At 42.2% G+C, this 19,565-nt stretch overlaps 1 protein-coding gene across 1 annotated transcript in view; it reads left to right on the forward strand.

Moving 5' to 3' along the window:
* Positions 1–2,938: 2,938 nt before the first annotated feature.
* Positions 2,939–19,565, forward strand: part of XYLT1 (xylosyltransferase I) — a gene marked incomplete at its 5' end in the record, with an annotated part of 88,868 nt that continues 72,241 nt past the window's right edge. The window contains one exon of the mRNA XM_010131943.1: positions 2,939–3,464. Within this exon, the coding sequence (XP_010130245.1) occupies positions 2,939–3,464 (526 nt within the window). The remainder of the gene's footprint in view (positions 3,465–19,565) is intronic.

Raw genomic sequence — 19,565 nt, forward strand, 5'->3', positions numbered from 1 at the left:
GTAGGGAAAAATACTTGACCTGATGCTGTGCTTCTCTGTGAGAGTGGAATGGCTTCCACTGGCGTCAGGAGCGGGAGTGGGTCATTATGAACACGACCTCCCGCTGAAGGGTGCGCTGTTTTCTCCGTCAGACCCGTAGGGAGGCTGTGTCACGCTGGGCCTGCCTGGGTAGGATGACACAGAAAGGGCGTGTTTTGCCAGGAGCGTAGTGGAAGCACAGTTGAAATGCATGCTCTCGGGTGGCATGTGTTGTGTTTGAGACCTGTAGTATTGGATAATTTTTCTAGGGTAACCTCCCAAGTGAGCTGGCTTCGGATAGAGCCTCTTCTGATCTGTGTCTATGCTGAAGAGAATTACTCTCCTGCAAAGGCCAAAGTGGTGCTTTTCCTAATAACTTGTTTGTGTGTTCTGTGGATGAGATTAAGTCTATACAACAACAAACAGCAGTGTCAGGTGTTGGTGTGAAAATACGGCTTTCATCTTTGACTGTGGATTCATACAGACTATATTTATAGGCTCTCTGATTCTAATTTGGTCCTGGTATAACCTTCCAGTTTTTTCAGTATATTTGATGTGATTTGCAAGCATGAAGAGAGGTAAGAAGGTGCTACTCACGAACAGCTAAAGCTGAAAAACACGGTGTTTGAAACAGCAAAGCTGCTGATGTACGTCCCATGGTACTGTCAGAACCAGGGATGCCCGGTTTCAAGGTCATCTTTCTCCAGACTGACTTTGTCCTGGCTTGAATGTCTTAGACATCCATGGTAAATAAAATCTGTAATTAGTCCAGCACCATAAAAATTAAATTTTGAGGAGCAAATAAAACCCATCCTCCTGTAGCCAGCTGAAAACCAGATGTGATGCTTTTGTTTGTACCCCTGAACTTCACAAATGAACACAATTTATTGTCAGCAGCTGCTGCTGTTTTAAGCTCAGAGTGCTGAGCTTCGTTTCCCCTGCACTGCAAACGTGTCAGTCCTGCTGGCACATATGGATCCTAACTTGATAGTGTTAGGTTTATGTTTGGACTTGATGATCTTAAGGGTCTTTTTCAACCTTAATGATTCTATGATTTTATAAAAAAAAGCTATTGTTTTTTCTCCTTAAAAGAAAAAGACAGAAAAAGGAATTTGATTCATGTGTACTCTTAAAAATCAGAAAGATTGTGGTTTTTTTTTTTTTTTTAGAAGATACCTTTTTTGAAAACCATTTGTGGTCTGGTTTGGGTTTGTTTGGGTTTTTTTTTTTTCATGTGTACTCTTAAAAATCAGAAAGATTGTGGTTTTTTTTTTTTTTTAGAAGATACCTTGTTTGAAAAACATTTGTGGTCTGGTTTGTGTTTGTTTGGGTTTTTTGTTTTGTTTTATTTAGAAACATCTGTGTGTCTGATAGCTAATGCTACCTGAACTGGAGATATCACTTTAGTCACTCACAGAACCACATCTTTGAATGAGTTAACTATACAAACACTTCTCATTGCTGAGCTGCACAGGTCGAAGTAGTACTGTCTCCCTACATGGCCTTGGATAAGTCATTATCTCCCTCTTCTTCCTCTACAAAGCCCACCTGAGAAACAGTTCCTCACAGAAGAGGTGTGTGAAACAATTAGCTAATGCTGGTAAAATGTTTCGAATACAAAACATGGTTTATAGATGCTAAGAGTGGCTCCTGTCAGTCATCACTGGTGGATATGTCATTTACCAGCCTCTGGTTTTCAGTTGCTAGGTCTTTCGCCAGTGGAATTTCCCATTGACTTAATCTGCTGTTGATCACTTTAATAAATGCAGGTATTTACTTTTCCACAGGTCTAAAAATTGTGTTGTCCACTAGCCTGAGGACTAGTTTCTGTGGTCTGATAGCCACCCCGGCTATCAGGCCGGTTCCCATTTGGTAGTAATATACTCATATAAGTGCCTCTCGGTTTTGTTCTAATCTGTTTTACCTTTTCTAGAGCAGATTGCCATGTTCTCTGTTGTCTCTAAGATCCCTAGGATAGTCGTTCTTTTTCTTTGGTGTGATAAACTTGCACTGCTGCTGATGGGTTGGGATGAATTCCTGTGGTAATGGGTGGAGATGGGGATGAAACCATGAAGCAAAGTGTTAATCTGCATAAGACAAATATTTTACATGGTCTATTCCTTTCCCTTTACATGATATATTTTAAATGCTGCCACATTATGGTCTGTATTTATAAAGTACACCCAGGATGGAGAAGAGGAACATGGTGGTTAAGAGCCGACATCTGAGCCTGGCTCTCATCCTCCCAGGGAGCCTTAGTGCCTGCAGCTGCTCTCCTCACAGGGGGCTTGTTGCTGCCACAGCTTCCCACCTGCAGCAAGGCTGCGAGGCACCCTGGGGGAAACACTTCTCCAAAGTTTTATTATGTAGAAACTAAAAAGAAAAAATTAAAATCAGGAATAGTTTTGTTTGTAGCAAAGTTACTTAACTGAGAAGAAAGCTGGAGCTATAAAGTTGCGTGGTGCTTTCTGCGGGGGGTGGGGGTGGGAGGGGGTGGGCAGCATTTCCTGGGGTACCAAACTGCAGGCATTGACACAGGGAGTGAGGGGAGGTGTCAAAGGAGCTGCTTTCACTCACTGAAACCTGTGGTGTTTTGCTATTGATTTTTAATGTGTGGTGTCAGGGTGAAGTCTATGGTTAGTAATTGCTCACAAACCTGTGTAAAGCCTCCCTGCTGCTTCTGAGACGGGGTTGGACTCTGGCTCAGTCATGAAGGGGGTGCCGGGGGTGGTTCTCTGCACTGATTTGGGCAGCTCAGGGGTCTCTCTCAGCTCCATCTTTCTGTTACGAACCCTAGGATGGGGGGTTTTGCGGAATGTTAGTTTGTAATTGCTTGATGTTTTAATTTAAGAAACGCTTGTAATGCATGGCATGTGACTATTTTTAGTAAGACAAGTATAATTTTTCTCCCCATTTATAGGATGGCTATTTTTCCCACCGACCGAAAGAGAAAATGCGAACAGACAGCAATAACGAAAATTCAGTCCCTAAGGACTTTGAAAATATTGATAACAGTAACTTTGCTCCCAGGACTCAGAGGCAAAACCACCAGTCTGAGCTGGTGAAAAAAACTCTTAGCAAGCAAAAGGAGCACTTGAGAAAGAAACTGGAAGAGGAGAAGGTGAAGGAGAACTTGTTGCTGGGGAAGAACTCCAATGAGGTGGTGCAATTCATTGATCACCCTGGAAAAAACAGCAGCAACAGCAACAACCTGAAGGAGATTCACATGTCTCCCAGACAACACCAATTAAAAAAAAGTGGAAACAGCTCCCCTGAACTGAGATATGACCAACCACCAAAGTGTGAGGTAACGGGCAAAGAGGCAATCTCAGCCATGTCCCGCTCTAAATCTAAGCAGTGTCGGCAGGAGATCGCAGAGGTGTATTGTCAGCACAAGCACGGGAAGCTGATGCCGGAGAAGGTGACGCGTTTCTGTACATTGGAGGGTAAGTTGGTAGATGGTGAAGGAGAAATAGCGCGGTATCTCGGGGGAAAGATTCTATGTAATTGAAATGGTCTTCTGATGAAAAACTGGCTTTATTGCAGGAGTGTGTAATGTCCTTAGTCTGTGAAAACGAGGGAGAGCCTGAGGATGTTTTAAACAGGGAGTCACATGGTGTCGCAAGGTCCTTGGTAGATTCCTATAGAATTTCTTTTCACTTTATCTCCACCAGATTTTTATTACACTATGTGGTATTCAGCTGCTACTCCTGCTGCTTTTGGTTCCTTATCTACAGACACAGAGAAGCATAGTCAAAGTCTTGTTATTCTGTACGTGAGTGTGCTTTTTGAGGATCAGGGAAGAGCCTTAGTGAGTTTTGGTGCCTTATGCTAACCATTAAACCAGTGGTATTGCTGTTATGGCCATATTGCCATTTTTCTGGCACAGTGGAGTCCTAACTAATAACCAGGACTGCTAAGCATTTAGATAACCCAGGTAATTATCAGAAATATAATTACAAACAAAATCCAAAAGCTTGGGGAAAAAAATCCGATTTTGTGGCTCACTTCTTTAATGTCCTTCATTAAAGAACATAATGCTCTCATTTTTTAATGTTCTTCAGTCAGCAAAAGTAGAGTCGGTTACCTCTGCTAGCCTAAGCCAAGCTTTGATTTGTTGCTTTTGGTTTCCCCATGCAGTCAGATACATGAGGTATTTCTCAGCTTGCCATTGGTTTGCATGTTGTGAGCTGACCTTTTCCTGCTTTTCAAGAAGAGTGTTTCATGTGCCACCATTCTTTTAGCTGTAAGCTTCCCATACAATAAAATGCCTTTTTTTCCCTTTAAATAAAAAAGCATTGATCAGTTGATCAAAGTAGGTGTTGATCAAGGAACAGCATTATCCTCAGGAGCACTTGTTTATGCAGAAGTCCAACATCCTGATCCTGTAATTGTCACTTCAGCCCGTGCACGTAAGGTTATGCTGATGTCTTTGTCCGAGCTGGAAGTGCAGAGGGACTTTGACAGACAGGAGAATAGGTCTTGCTTTGAGAAGGTACCATAAACATGGCGAGTTGTGAGGGTTAGGAGATGTTTAATTTCTTTCATTAGGAATATTCAGTTACATCCTCTAACCCTGATAGTTTACCTGTTTATTGCACCACCGCAAAGCAGTCGTCACTATTGGGTGGTTTCTCTCCTCTCCACTGCAGAACATAAATACTCCTGCTGGTCACTCACAGACTGGCTCCATCCCCCTCTAATGTGTCTTCATCAACTCCAGAGGTCCTTTAAAGGAGTTAGTCTTGGTTAAACAATGTTTATGAAGCACTGGCTGTCAGTTTTGGGAGATATAAGACACGCCATTTTAGGATCGGTTGTAGGAGGAGGCCTAGGTGGAGGTCTGAGTAGAGGTCTTGCCACTTTATGCATCAAAAAAAGCTATATTCTGTCAGCAGGTGTCGGACATCTGGGGACTGAGTCTCTATATTCAGCGTGTGAGTGCTATTCCGTTCATTTTGGTGTGAAAAAAGATTTCCTGTCTGTTCTCAGCAGAACTGTGAAGTATAAATATTTATGCATTGGAGCAGCACATTCGTCCATTATCCCAACACATAAGCATGTTCCCAGTGCCATGGTTTCCACTGAGATGTCATCCAGCATTTAATCCTCTTGGATCCCGTCTCAGCTGATCAAAACCACAAAGTTGCTAAGTGTAGCTGTCAATCATGATTGACTCCATCCAGATGGATTGTCATAAATGTGAAGTGATAACGTTCACTTTGAGTGGTTATCAACAGGAACAGGATCTTACAAGCTGTTTCTTTTAGGTATTTTCTTGTTTCCAAAGGCAACAGGCAAAAGCAGTTGTATATAATTATCTTCAGTGTATAAAAAGAGAGAGTTGTTAAAACCAAGAGCATCATATTTACTGACTGTTTGACGTGCCGGCATTATATCCATGAGAACAAGAGGACATGGGCTACAGTCCTTCTAAAGACTTTGCAGAGAGACAGCACTGCTGAAGCAGCAAGATGGGACACGGCAACTTAACCAGTTACCTGACTCGCAGAGTATGTGAGCTGGCATTTCCCAACAAGCTGCTCCTGGAAGCAGGGCACAGATGCTGTGGAACAAGGGACTGGTGTCACAGGCTTTAGGTGCAGCCTTATCCAAAGTCATGTCTGAGATCAGGGCAACAGGCAGCTAGCAAGTCACCCTTCACTTGTGTAGAAGTGTGTTTGGAGGGGAGGTGCAGTCAGTAAAAGTAAGAGCGCAAAATTAATTTAGCACACGGTTAGATGAGGAAAGTGCAAATCTAGTCTGTGCAGGTTGGGAGAAGGTACAGAGACATCCTTTTGGGGAGTTCATTTCTTCTCAGGAGACATGATACGGAGATCAGCATCCTGTGAACAATGCAGCAGATTGTTTTCTAGCTGGAGCCGTCTCTAGGCTGGTCTACAGTACATTCCCCTGATGGGCCAGACTTGCTTCTGCTCAGCAAAGCTGTTGGTGGACCTGCACCAGCTGCCTCCCTTCCATATCGGTCATCATACATAGCCCTCCCCTTTTGCAGAGGTACTGGGAAAAAGCAGAAATTTCATTGGCTCTAAAATAAGCTTCCGTCTGTACCTAGATAAACTAGGGCAGGCATGGGATTCAGAATGGCCACTGTGACCCTGACTGCTGCGCAGATGTTTGGGCAGCAGTGCAACTACAATTGCACAACTCCGTGTTTCCACATACATATTAAAGTTGTCACTTCTGCTTGCAGTCTTCCTTCTGCAGTGAAGAAAACCCAGCTTCTAACCCCCTGGATTCAGTCCCCATATTCTCTGTTTTTCACGCCCACATGGATCGCAGTAGTTTGTAGCTCTGAATCCCTTGCCTTGCAAGTTTTCTAGATACGTGGCACGGTTCCTCCTTAGTCATTGGCACCAGGTCCGTGAGTCGTTGCAAGCACAGTGCCAAGTGGTTCCTGCCTCCATTCTTCCCTGGGCCAGCTTCTCTGGGCTGCCAAATCCCCGGGGGAGACTCTGGCCTAATCTTCATCATTACCCAACTGGATTTATGCTTGACCCAGATTTATGGCCCTAGATAGACCAAAAGTATGTAACAGGTTTTATTGAGGGGCGTTTTCTAGGATGTAGTTCTGGCAAAGGAGAAGTCCCTAGGAAAGCAGAGAGCCTCAAGCGAGCCTGATTTATTTCCCCTTGGCTCTTCTGCTGTCTTTTCTTAGTTTATAAATCAAACAGGTTTTCTGCTACCTTCATCCCTATGGGGTAAATCCAGCTCATAAATAAAGAGGAAAAATAATCAAGCTACCCTCATTCCACATCATTCATGAGCTCTGAAACAGTTCTCTGAAGATTAGACTGCTTTCTCCCTGGTTCCTTATTGATGATGCTGCTCTGGCACGTTGAAGTAAGTTTCTTACAGGCTGCTGAGAAGAGAATTGTCCATTTAATTTTAGAAAGTACAGCCTTCTTTTGGTTTTCAAAATGAGAGAATAGGGCTTCTGGAGCTCTGTTTACTGAATAATGCACACAGGTAATAGCCATCTGCATGTCTGTGATGTTTTTATCTGACTGCTTCAAAGCACTCAATAGAAAGAGGTATGATTTGCAGGAAGGGAGAGGATAAGCCACTAAGATGCCAAATACTTACGGAGTGGAGCAGAGCAGTTCTTCAAGGCATGGAAAGGAGAGCATCCTCTATATAATTTTGGAAGAATGGGAGCTGTAACTAAGCAAATCCAGCATTTCACCCACTCACTATGCATGTGCGTGCACACAGTGACATCTAAATGTATGGCTTTGTTTAGCTTTCACATTGTGGCAACGTATTTTTGGACTCGCTGGGTTTGATCTAAAGATTACAGAACCCTAAATTTGTCTTTTTCTCCTGGTTTCAGGATTTCCGATGACATTGGCTGCTGCTGCTTTTCTGTATGTTTAATCAGTTAGCGTGACTGAATTACTGTGGTGAGCTATACATGGTTTAAGGAGCATGTAAGAGCCACTGCACGTGCAGCCCAGACAGCGTTTTAATTTGCTGCACCACAGATGACTCCAGTTGCAATAAATTTGCTGTGAGTAGACTAATTGCAAAATAACCCTAATTGAGTAGTTATCAGTGAACAGCATCCTGTGGAACAAAACTGCTTACAATTAATAGCATTTAAGCCGTATGCTGGTGTGCAGAATGCTCAGATGTAATTACACCACGTAAAGAAATCGTGTGCTGTTCTGGAAACCATATTTCCAGCACTACTTTCATTATAAAGGGCTGTTTCAAGATTCAGTACTTGCAGTTTAGGTGAAATGAGTTTATGAAGTAAGTGGTGTGTTTCTCCGCTCCCCTTACATGTGTAAAGCAGAACCAACTCTTACAAAATCAGTGAAGCTGTGACACTGTAAAGGGCAAAATGAGATCTCAGGAAGAATATATGTTGCCAGTGATTCTCGGATTAGCTTTTATTGTGGCCACACGTGCAAGTTTGGGTAGTTAAAATTAGATAGAAGCAACGAAGGTACGTCATTGTTTTGGCTGGAGAAAGATGCCTGTTGTATGCATGAGGACTGGAGTATATAATTTACGTGACACTAATACATGTAAATGCCAGGACCCAGAATGCACATAAGCCCCTGTCACCAGGCTGGATGTGCAGGCAGGTGTCCCACAGTCGGGCTGCCAGCGTTGCTGTTGGGTTACCGCTGCGCTCTGGTCATTTGAAGGGAGTCCTGAGGCAGCTTTGATGTAAGAGGTGCAAAAAGAAGTGCTCCCCCCTGCTCACAGCTGAGTTGTTCCCAGGTCAAGGGCCAACTGAATGAGTTATCCTCAGAAACTGAATCTGGCCAGCAGGTCAGAAACTGGACAAGTTTCTTCACAGAAGGAAAATCTGCATACACCTTGTAAGGGAGCTGGAATTGCTAGAAATGTCCTTGTGGCATCCCAAACCAGGGTGATGTTGTTTTACCACCTCCCAGCATCTCTGTGGACAGCTGTAGTGTAGTCACAGGAGATTGGTGTTTCTCAGGGATGGGTGAGCTTGTGGCGTTCAGAGCTGAGGGATTCTTCTCACAACAATAAGGCTGTTATAAGAACAGGTTAGTTCTGTCAGCGCTGTCGCATGTAGTTTCAGCTTTGGTTTTAGAAGAAATTCAGTGAGGGGGAAAGTTTCTTGGATGTCTGTGCCAGTCAATCCTTTTATTTAAATACAGATGATTCCTGTCTGGGTGATCTGCAAGTTTAGAACTGGGAGGATGAAATCAGTCCAGCGTTCCTCTGTTTTTTCCCACGTAATGCTATTGTCCGGTCATGTTTTTCCATGTTAGGCCTGTCTGGTCACCTGTGGATCTGGCAGCTGCAGAGCTGGTCCCTGACAGCCAGGGCAGCAGACCTGCAGAAAAACATCTTGTCAAATGACATCTTAAGGAAATGCTGAGAGCAATGCATGACACAAGGAATGGAGGGCAGAAGGGCTGGAAAATTTATGGTTGGCAGCCCTAGTTCTCACCAAGCCTCTATTTTGGAAAATGGTATTATTTTATGGAGCATTACCAGGGGACCGTGAGCAAGCGTGGGAGGGATAATGGCTAAGTATGTCCTCGCTGCAAACCTCCTGGGAAGAGAGCACAAGGGTAGCAGAAAGTCAGTGAATCCTTTGAGAAAGATTCCTGTGTATGTACAGAGATGAAAGACAAGTACTGAAGTACTAACACTTCCAGTGATCCTGCAACGTGCGGACAAAGTGTGTGTGTGGGACTGTCAAATACAACTATGGCCAGAGGAAATCATTGGTACAATGGTATGAGTGGGGGGGGAGTGAACAAGGGTGGGGGGGAAAAAAAGAAAAGAAAAAAGAAAATCCAAACAAACCCATGAAACCCCAAAACAAAACCACAAAACCCAACCTCCTACTGTAGTAGGAAAACTTGAGCTATACTGGCAGTCGTGGGGTTTTTTTTTTTGTATAAAATAAGTTTTGGATCTCTGGAGTGGACTCATTACAGTGATTTGAGTAGATAGACCTTCAAGAGAAAACATGGCATCTAATTCTCTTACTTTCATTCAGTGCTAAGCAAGCAGCTGGTGATGTAACTGCACAGTAGTACAGAACTGGAGTTCAGGTTGCACAAGCAGCCTCAGTGTTATGCTCTTTCCTGATCTGGCTTTGCAACCACAAAACTGTGTTGGTGTCGTTGTTACGTACTAGTTGTAAGCAGGCAACAGCAACTCTCAGATTTATTTACTTTTTTGGTTTGGGCCTAAAATATCACCAAGGATACAAGGAGATTGCTGGGGCTGACTCGCTAGAAATTTAGCTCTCCCTTTCTAACCATTGCCCTTCTCTAAGTACCGTTCCTTAGCAAAGTCACGCAGTGTTTTCACAGGAATCTACAACTATTATTGTGAGATTATTGTGAACTCTTATTCTGAGAATGGGGAAGTGTCATGTCCTAGAAGTCCCCACTGGCTGCAAGTCGAGGCTGCCATGGTTTAGTTTGAAGTCAGTGGCATTGACTCTATTACTTTTAAAATATAGGGGGGAAAAGTCTTGACATTTAATTGCCTCCTCCTGAGCTGGGGCAAAGGACTTTCCTCTTTTGCGGCTTCTTGAAACAGATGCGTTAACTATTTACAGAGTTTGCTACAGGATTAGGTATATAGTTCAAGGGAACACACCCCTTTTCAGGCGAGTTCTTGAAAGGGAATATTTGATGTACATCAGGAGTCGCTGGGCTTTATGAGACCAGTGGCTGTTTTGCAATGTCTTCCCTTGGAAATGAGTGAGAGTTGTTAAAAGGATCTACTCTGAATTAAAATACAAACAGTCTAGGCATGAAGCCGATCTTACAGGACATTAATGCCATTTTTAAGATTCCAAACTAATGTAGTTGTTTCTCTTGCAAACATCTTTTATATAGAGGTAGTTTTAAAACACCAGTCTTTTTTTCTCCCTGGGTAATCATAACTTCTATAGAAAAAGTGAATGACAAGAATCTGTAGCTGACTAACCTTGGAAAAGATTGTGAAATTGCTCAGTGTATGTTTAGTCTTCCAAATAAATGCTCAACTTTTTGATAGTTTGAGAGCCTAGAAGTGAATAGCCCTGATTCCCTGCTTACACTATTTTTGTATCCATGATGTGTCACTGATTTGTCATCTAGTTTTGTCAAAGAAGTTATTCTTGATTGGCACCTTTGTAAGGAAAAACAGAGTTCTTCAGCTCCCCGTATCTACTGCTGTCACCATCAGGCTTACTTAAATGCACATTAAACTCTGAAGTCTCTACAGTTTTACCATAAAAAAAGATACTGGGTTTGAAGTCCTGGCCCTACGGAAAGGTCCATGACAATATTCCATAATTTTCTTTCTCTATTTTCTTCATCATCCTCCAGGGAGGCCAAAGAATTTTTCAGTCATTTCTCCTAGAGCTTGCTGAAGCTGAACCGTCACTATCATCTCTGGTGTTTGCTGTCTTTTCAGTGGAAGTGACTGCAAGAACGGTGGTAGATTTAAGCCAAAAACTGGGACTATACTGCAGTAAAATCATCAGCTATTAACTCAGACTCTGCAGTTTATTGAAAATAATTTGCATAGCGATTGTACATGCTTTGTAATTCTGAAATTCATAGGATTTGTTCTGCAGAACTGAATCACCTATTGCCTTCTAAAATAAGATTTCTATTGCTGTTCTCCTGATAAAACACAGTCTTCTATGGGCAGCGCTGCCAGGAGAGCATTGGCCATGCTCCAGTGGCTGCATTCCCCTGCCTCAACACCTTCTCTTATGCTGCTACAACACTTCTGTGTGTTTAAAGTTGTGGAGAAAGGCCCTCGTAAGGATGTGCTTTGTCTTGACTGAGGAGTGTGGGTACATTTAGGTTGTCAGTGGGTGGTACATATTAAGCCTGTTGGTAAGCATAGAAATTCTTGGTTCAGACTCGAGTTCAAGTTTCCTGTTCATCATTACTGCATGTACACGCTTGCTGTGTTTTGGAGGGACCGTGTTGTTCTCCATAGGTAGTGAAATTCAGTGAGAACTTCAGCTTCACGCAGTTTTATTAACAGCAGTGCGGATACTGCCTTTGAGTTATGCCAGGAGTTCAGAGGAAGAAAGAGCCTGTGTCCTCATGAATCAAAAGCTTTCATTTAGTACTGCTCACCATTATCCCCTGAGGAATCACTACCATGGCAAATGCAGATTCTTGTAGGAGGACACCCTTCTGACCTCTATCATGCTGATGGTTTGAGGGCCAGCTTTGTGAGCTTGAACATGACATCTTTATGATATTGTGAAGATATCACATCATCTTTGTGTGGATCAGCTTGAAGAAGCTCATCTCCCAGCGCATCTTCCACTTTCTTGCTAATTCCTCCAGCTTGCATTCACCTACTTTAATGACTGATTGTCCTTCAAGCATAATAGTCTGCTGCAGTTGTAGGTCTTGTCAGGGAGCACCACAAAAAAAAGCTGGCTGTTGAAAAGATCTTTTTCTACAAACCTCACTGGAAACCTCACTGCTCAGCCGAAGTTCACTGTAGTTCAAGGCAGCCCTCCATGAACTAGCATATAGCTGCTTCTGTCATTCTCTTTGTTGCAAGGCGGTTGCTTCTGTTCTGTGGAGGCTTTCTTGCCCAAGGTAGTGGTGACATGTTTTACTGAAATCTTGATTCGTTTGTATGGCTCATTAAAAGTTGTAAAAGAAACACTTCACTAGTGAGAATGCACTTTTGTTTGTGAAGGCTGTAAACAGCAGTGTGAGCGGTCTCCCTGCTTATTCACCTGTTTTTAATTGGAAATGAAGGTTTCATCCAGCCAATGGATGCTACCGCTCAGTGCCGTATTGTAAACCGTGCTACTTTTAGTCTGAAAGCTTCTGTGTACATGGTCTGTTACTGTGCTGCATAATACTGTGGAGCTTGACAGTAGCATGACTAAACAGAGCCATGCATTTCCATGTTCTCCATCTATTTGTGGGCCGTGATTACTTCTGGGCAATTTACTGAATAATAGGGAGGAAAAGGGATTTTTAAAAGAGGAATTTACTGCAATCTGTGTTTTACCCATTTGTACTTTCTCTTTTGCGTGGAACATAGGTGTAGGTGCTCTGGAAGGATTTCACTGATACATCTGTAAGTCGCTGAACAGGTTTGAGGATCAAATTTGTTCTCTCTGGCTGAAAAAGAGTCACGTTCTTTGGTGGCTTATTCAAAAGCCTTGTAAGGAATATATTCCCTTACAGGAGGGAAACCTGGACAGCCTGACTCAGTTGCCCACCTTGCCAGAGTAAGCAAATGGCTAATGAGGAGATTGTGAACAGAACTACTGAGATTAATTCTGAGTAACACTTCTACATAACGCACACAGTATTTCCCAGGCCACAGCAGAGGGAGACTATATGGAGCTGATGTGGTTTTGTAAATAATTCTACTGTTTTCTGCCAGGAGGTGAGCATAAACCCAGACTCCTCGTGAAGTATTAAAAGCAAAGCCAGCCGGAGGTTTAAGTGATGTGTAGCACTGATATCCTCTCTTAAATGATGCCTTATTTCAGTAGCTTTATTCAGGAACCTTTATCAGTGTACCTTAAGTTGTCTCTATGCACTTCTATGTCCATAACTTTAAGATCACCAAGGCAGAAACAGACAATTTTGTTCCTGCAGGAGGAAGCCAAGATCAATAAAAGAAAAGATGTATTGAGGGCTGGGGATTCTTTTCTTACCAGTCAGTGAAATTGTACGGTCCAAAGCAAAGCACGTCCACCCAGTATTTTGGGAATAAGAATAGTTTTCTGGCAGTTTTGGTTGTGAAAGTGTTCTGCCAGTAGATTGCTGAAAAGCAAGTGAGAAAATCACTGTCTGTCAGGCACCTGAGGAATACTACAGGGAGGCTTCAGACATATCTGGCATTCTTCACCTAGTCAGCAAAAAGGAAATCTATTCAGAATGGTCCGCTGCTGGATCTTCTTAATGAGAAATCCCATTAGATTCGGATCCGTCATTTACAATGAAGAGTCTGCAGTAAACACACAAGTTCACACTTCTTAATTTCTCCTGATCATTTATGGCCATGTGTATGCATAATTTGACAGACTTTGTGTATTTCTTGATGTTTGCCTTCTCCAGACTGAAAAAATTTAGGAATGAAATAAGAGTAATATTAGAGAGTCCCAGTGAAAATTGAAATAGCTCAGAGAGAGCTACTAGAATCCATCCAAGCAGAAGTCTCATTTAGAAGAAGGGAGGGGTAAAAAAAAGAATCTCTTGTCCCTACAATGAAAGAATACTTTTCTGAAGTCTATTACACCGCTCCCAGCTGAAGAGTGCCAGCTGGAATATGCTGTATTACACCTGATCATAAGCCAACCATAAAGCACTGTCTGGAAAGTAAAACCTAGACCAGTACTGTGGAAACTGAAGTTTCATTCCTTGGTGTGTCGCAGGTTTGTTGGGACACTTCAGACAACTCAGGCCATGTATAGACTAAGGATAGCAGGTACTTAACTCCGCTGCAGAGATTTGCAGAGGAAAAATGGTGTGTGGTGGTATGCTGGGCGTTCGGTATTTAAGAGGATTTGAAATCGCGTTTATCAAGAGACTTGGAAATAATTTTGTTACAAAATAATAACAGCTTCTTCTGAGACCCCTAAAGGATTTTGCTGAACAAAAGTATCCTTAAGGAGGAAAATGGTAACAGAGTTTCTCTGAAGTCACTTCATTTAAGTACTAAAAGCTATAGATGAATCCCTGAAAGCCCCTGGTGTTTTGCTGGGGCGATGAGGGCAGGGAAGAGAGCAGTCCAGCCTGACTTACTGCACCTTCCGGGAATTTATTAACACATCACTGGTGGCACTTCTCCAGTTTTGCACGTGGCAATGTACAAATGGGGAATGAGAAGAAAAGTTTTCTGTGACGTTTCCCCTCCATTTTTAGCTGTTTGGCTCAGCCGCTTCAACCTGGTAGAGGACCTTGTGTGTGATGGTTGCTGTAAGCGGTGTCAGTTGTGCAGTGTATCGATGGCTTCTGCACTGGAGACCTGGGAAAAGCATGATAGGAACTTTCTCTCTTGATCTGGTTGCAATTAGCATGTCTTGGTATTTTTGCACCAGAACAAATTGATTCCCTTTGTTTCACGGTGGCTAGGAAGGGAACTGTGTTCTAATTATCATATATTTCAAAGACTGCCCGGTGCTGTATTAGTTTCCACAGTAAATTTCCTAAGGTAAAGTGACAAATTTTTCATTATGAATCAGCTATCCATGAAAGATGGTATTTGGGTGAGGATGTATTACCCTACGCAGCTGAAGCCAATATTTAACATAATGTCAGCTATCTTGATATTAGAGAATTTTCATGGCTACGCAGTTTTATTCAATGATGAAGTTATTTCAGTTGTCTAGTGTATGTCTAGGCAATTTGATGTACAGAGCCTTGAGATGAAAATTGGATAAACATGGAAAATGGTGATTGATTGGTGAAAGGTTGCAGTAATGTCTGCCTTGATATACCTTTTATTATTAAATTATTTATCTGATGCAATCTCCTACACTTTTAGGAGTCTTTAAGTTGGCATTAAATCGATGTTTAAATCTTCACAATCAGAAAGGCCTCATAACTCAAACTGATAAATATCTTCTAACGTATCAGGAGGAATAATGATCCATCTTAATATCTGAAAGATGGAAAGATATTATTCTTTCTATTTGCTATGGATCCCTGTAAAAGGACTGAGCCATAAATAGGAAGAATTAAGATTAGGAGACAGAAAGAAATACTAGGAAGAAGAAGCATAGTAGTAGTAGTTTGGGGATTTGAGAGCAAATTCTGTTTGCTCTGAAAAAGGAGTAAAACTTTTCACCAGGACTGAGCAGAATAGGGTGAACTGACATTCACATGCGGCTGCCCTCAGGGGGCAGACAAAGCTTTCCAGAGGTCTGTGGGTGGCTCATTCCTGGTGGCAGAGAGGAGGGCCACAGTAATCTTTGTCTGCCAGGGTCTATCAAGCGTCTACTCCAGATGACTCAGCCTACCTTTGACTGATTCGTGCTCAGGATATAGAAGGTATGTGGTGGATCAGTAGTAGAACAGAGACACGTGGCCTTGGAAGAGCTGGAAACAAAACCACAGGGTGGCATTTGGGTTTGTCCCCCGGAGCTAGTGGGTAACACTGATCCCATGGAAAAGACCGGCAAAACAGCCCATGTGTTGTGAAGCCTCGATGCGCTTGTCCTCTGCTCTACACGTTTGCTTGCCTAAACTTTGGCTAAATACAGATTAATAATTTTGTATTTTGTTGTCGAGAAGATAGTGTAGATAATTTGCTTTTTTTTCCTCATCTACCCACTGTTATATGGTAAGGGCCTGGATTATTTATCTAGAAGGCAGACGGTAACTAAATTTAGTGAAGAGTGACCGGGAAGTGCTAGTTCCTTTCTGCCTTAAAGGCAGCAATATTGTTGAACACTAATGCTGGGATTTTCTTCAGATAGTAGGAGGGTTGGTTGTTTGGTTTTTTGAGGTGGAGATGGGAAAAATTGGGATGAATTTTCATCTTCAAGCATTACAAATTTACTTCTATCCAGCTGCAATAGCACAAACCTGCCCTAAATAAACCTTCCAAACTTCCAGAGTGTGGCCAGAATTCAAGCTGAACCTGAAAACCTTGCATCATCTTTGAATAATACATTTCAAAGCTTCTTAAATATATTTCATTATTTGCATAAATCTTGAGTAGAAGTAATTATGATTTGACAATTTTCATTATCTTGGTTGAGAACCGAAGGTGGTAATTGTTAGCTGGTCGAAATTGGTGTAGCTTCCTTTGGAGAAAGGAGTGAACCTGACTGACCCTGCAGCTTTTCTGAAATGCCATCATCTTCCTTTTGAACAGCATTTGCCTGTGCTGATGCAAAATGCAGAAAATCTTACGTTGTTCCAGATTAATTGGATTAAGCTATACTGGAAATTGTGTACGCAATTTAGCTTCCCTGAATCTTCAAGCTTCAAAGAGCAGTTTCCCCAGCAGTTCAGGCTCCCTACCTGGCTTGTTTATTGCTTTGAACATGTAGACATCCTTTTATGATTCATAATCATCCATAAAGAAATTCAACTGTTACTTAAAATGCTCTGTTGGGAAGGCTCGATAGTTATTAATTAATAATGCATCAGTAAAGCAACAAAAAGGTAGGTAAAGATGCAGTTAGTATTGGCCGGGTCTCTGCTGCCTTCAAAATTGTGTTTATGTCTCATTTTTCCAGGGCTCGCTTATCAGGGTGTGTCACTCTGGGGTCTTCTCTTCAAACTCCAGGCACTTCCTTAAGAAAGTACTGACAGATGCATGAGTATGTCCATAATTAAAAGTAAATCAAAATGCATGTTAGCATGCTGGCCTGGGTTAAGAGGTATATAAACTGACTCTTAATGTGATTTCAGAGCCAGAAACCTGTTGGGGGCTCGTGGGAAGAGAACACAAAATGACTCTGTTACATCTTTAAAATGCAAAAAATGTAAGGCTAGGTATCGAAAGAAAAAAAACAACCACCCCAAAATCTGCTTTGAACTGCTGTTATGTATTGCTAAAGAAAACGAGCAAGTGAAGTGTGTCCCCAACTAACTAATGAGGTTTATAGACATCAGCGTCGGCACTACTGCAGCACCGGAGAGCATCAACAGGGTGAAAGTCAGCGCAAACCTGGTGTGAGTGGAGCTGGAGTTAGACGGACAGCAATGCTGCTGCTTGGGAAGAGAAAGGAGGAACTCTTTGAGGTTTCTTCTACCCCCTGCTGGCTCACAGCGGAGCCCTGGTTAGCCATGTTTTGTTCACATTTTGCTTTCATGCTGAGTGCCACGTTTGCAGTGTGTCCTATTTTTGTGTGCTCACTGGTGACCTGGAAAACTTACTTGGTGTGCAAGATTTAATATGAGCTTCTGCTGTCGTGCTGACAGTGAATTAGCTTTTTGGACTCTATCATATGTTCTCAGCAGGCACATATGTAATTAAAATGGGCACGTGTTGGTTTCATATTAACACTCAAACCACCTTTGGCAAAAGGTCTCGGTGTTCTTCTGGGATTATACACTAGGGCAATGCAATTATTATAGTGTCAGGTGTAATTGTTATTTTTAAAGGCTTCTTCATTTAACATAACATTAACCCTTTCCATACTAGTTGACTTCTGGATTGGGAGGGTGATTTTGTCCTAACAAAAGGGTTGTCAGCAAACAGGCATTCAGTTTCAGATGTTGTCTTCAACTCCATGACAGCTGTCTGGTTGAACAGTAAGCATTTGGTGTCATAAGACACTGAATTAGTTGACATAAAGAGTCATTCCAGAAATCAGACATATTTTTACATTAAGGAAAAGATGGTACTTACTGTGCCAGCAAGGTCAGGATGGTTAGCAAACTGTTTTTTCTTTTTATTTTATTCTAAAATAATATTCTGAAGTATTCTCAAAGATTTCCTTCTGAGGATATTTCTTGAAGTACTACCTTAGAGGTACGGTTTTTTAAGTTTCTTCTTTTAACATTGAACTTTGGTAGTAATATTAAAAACTTCTTTCTGTTGAAGATAAGCAGTACCATTAAATTGAATGTAAACATAAAAAGGGAAAGGATTGTTTAACGTGCATATATTTTGATAGTTAAGTAGTAGGCGTAAAAATGAGACGTGGTGTTTTCAGTGAAGTTATTTTGTGTAGTCCCAGAGCAGGCAGCGCAATCTGCACGCTGCAGTTTGGTTTATAGTCAAGCAGGCTGGCGCTGGATGATTTGATGTAAATGCATGTTGGCGTTTGGACGATGCTCTTGGTCATATGGTTTAGCTTTAGGGAGTCCTTCAAGGAGCAAGGGGTTGGACTCAGTGATCCTTACGGGTCCCTTCCAGCTCAAGATATTCTATAACGTGAAAAAAATGACTTTTGTCTGACTCTAAATACTCAGACTGATAGATATGAAGACAGTTCAACTACATGTTTAAAAGCAAGGTTAGAGCAAAACCACCTGAGTTGTAAAAGGAGGCGTGGGCAGAATCCGCTATGGAATTGCGACTTCGCCTGGGGAAAAATAAATTATATTCCACTGAAAACTCTTCTAAGCATCCTCAGCAGGCTACTTGGTGCGTATTTTTGGTGGTATTAGTCAAATCTGCAGTCTTCCAGCACTTCACATCAGTGTGGCAGGACCCAGGCGCTCGGACTGGTAGGGGCAGCTTTCTGGAGGGAGGTGTCAGTGAGGCACAAGGAGAAGGATCTTCCAAAATGACTTGGTTTTAGTGGGGGCCAGGTGATGGGTTCTGCCCTGTCATGCTCACAGAAGAAGGGGAGGAAGTGGTGTGTGTATAGATAAACAGTTTGCCTTCCAGCAATACTGTCTTGAAGAGATTTTTCATCACTCTAATGTCAAAATAAAGATATTGGAAAAGAAATTATGTTTGAAGGAAATTGCAGCTCAGTTGTATTTGATTCTTTTAGCTAGAATGGGAGATTGTTAAAAAAGCTCAAAGTTAATCTGCATTTATATAGATCAAAAATTGTTCAGAGCTGGAACATGAGCAAACTGAGCAGAAGTTGTTTCAGACATGCTAATTCTCTTTTGATACTGATCTTATGCTGTCGATACTCCATTGATTTCAGATGGGTGACTCCTGGCATAGCAGGAGATGGACTGAAATTAATTTGGCAGATAAACTGAAAAGAGTTATGTTGCTACTACTCATTAACTAACTCGTTGCCTTAAACAGTAAGCTTAGCTTCCTTAGCTACCATTAAAAATCATCTCTGGGGGTTTTTAGCTCTTCAGCTGTGAGGATGAGTTCCTGATGGTCCACAGGCACACATAAGTGTTAGCAGCAGCAGCTGCAATAGTAATTGTAGATCTTGCTGTAAGTGGAGAGCTCAGTGATTCCTGATACTCTGGTGCTGCGATTTTTATACCTTTCTGTACTTGAGCCGCTAGCATTAAGATCCTTACTGATCCTACCCTTGCCGATAGTGAAGTGTGTAACTATTTTTGCAACAAACCTGATGGGGCTTTTTCCCCTACATCTCCTCATCCTCCTCTTCCTGAGGATGCTCAAAGTATTAATTAGGAGGAAGAGCG

This window comes from Buceros rhinoceros, unplaced genomic scaffold (genome assembly GCF_000710305.1).
Source record: "Buceros rhinoceros silvestris isolate BGI_N320 unplaced genomic scaffold, ASM71030v1 scaffold1152, whole genome shotgun sequence".
In the NCBI taxonomy this organism is placed as follows: domain Eukaryota; kingdom Metazoa; phylum Chordata; class Aves; order Bucerotiformes; family Bucerotidae; genus Buceros; species Buceros rhinoceros.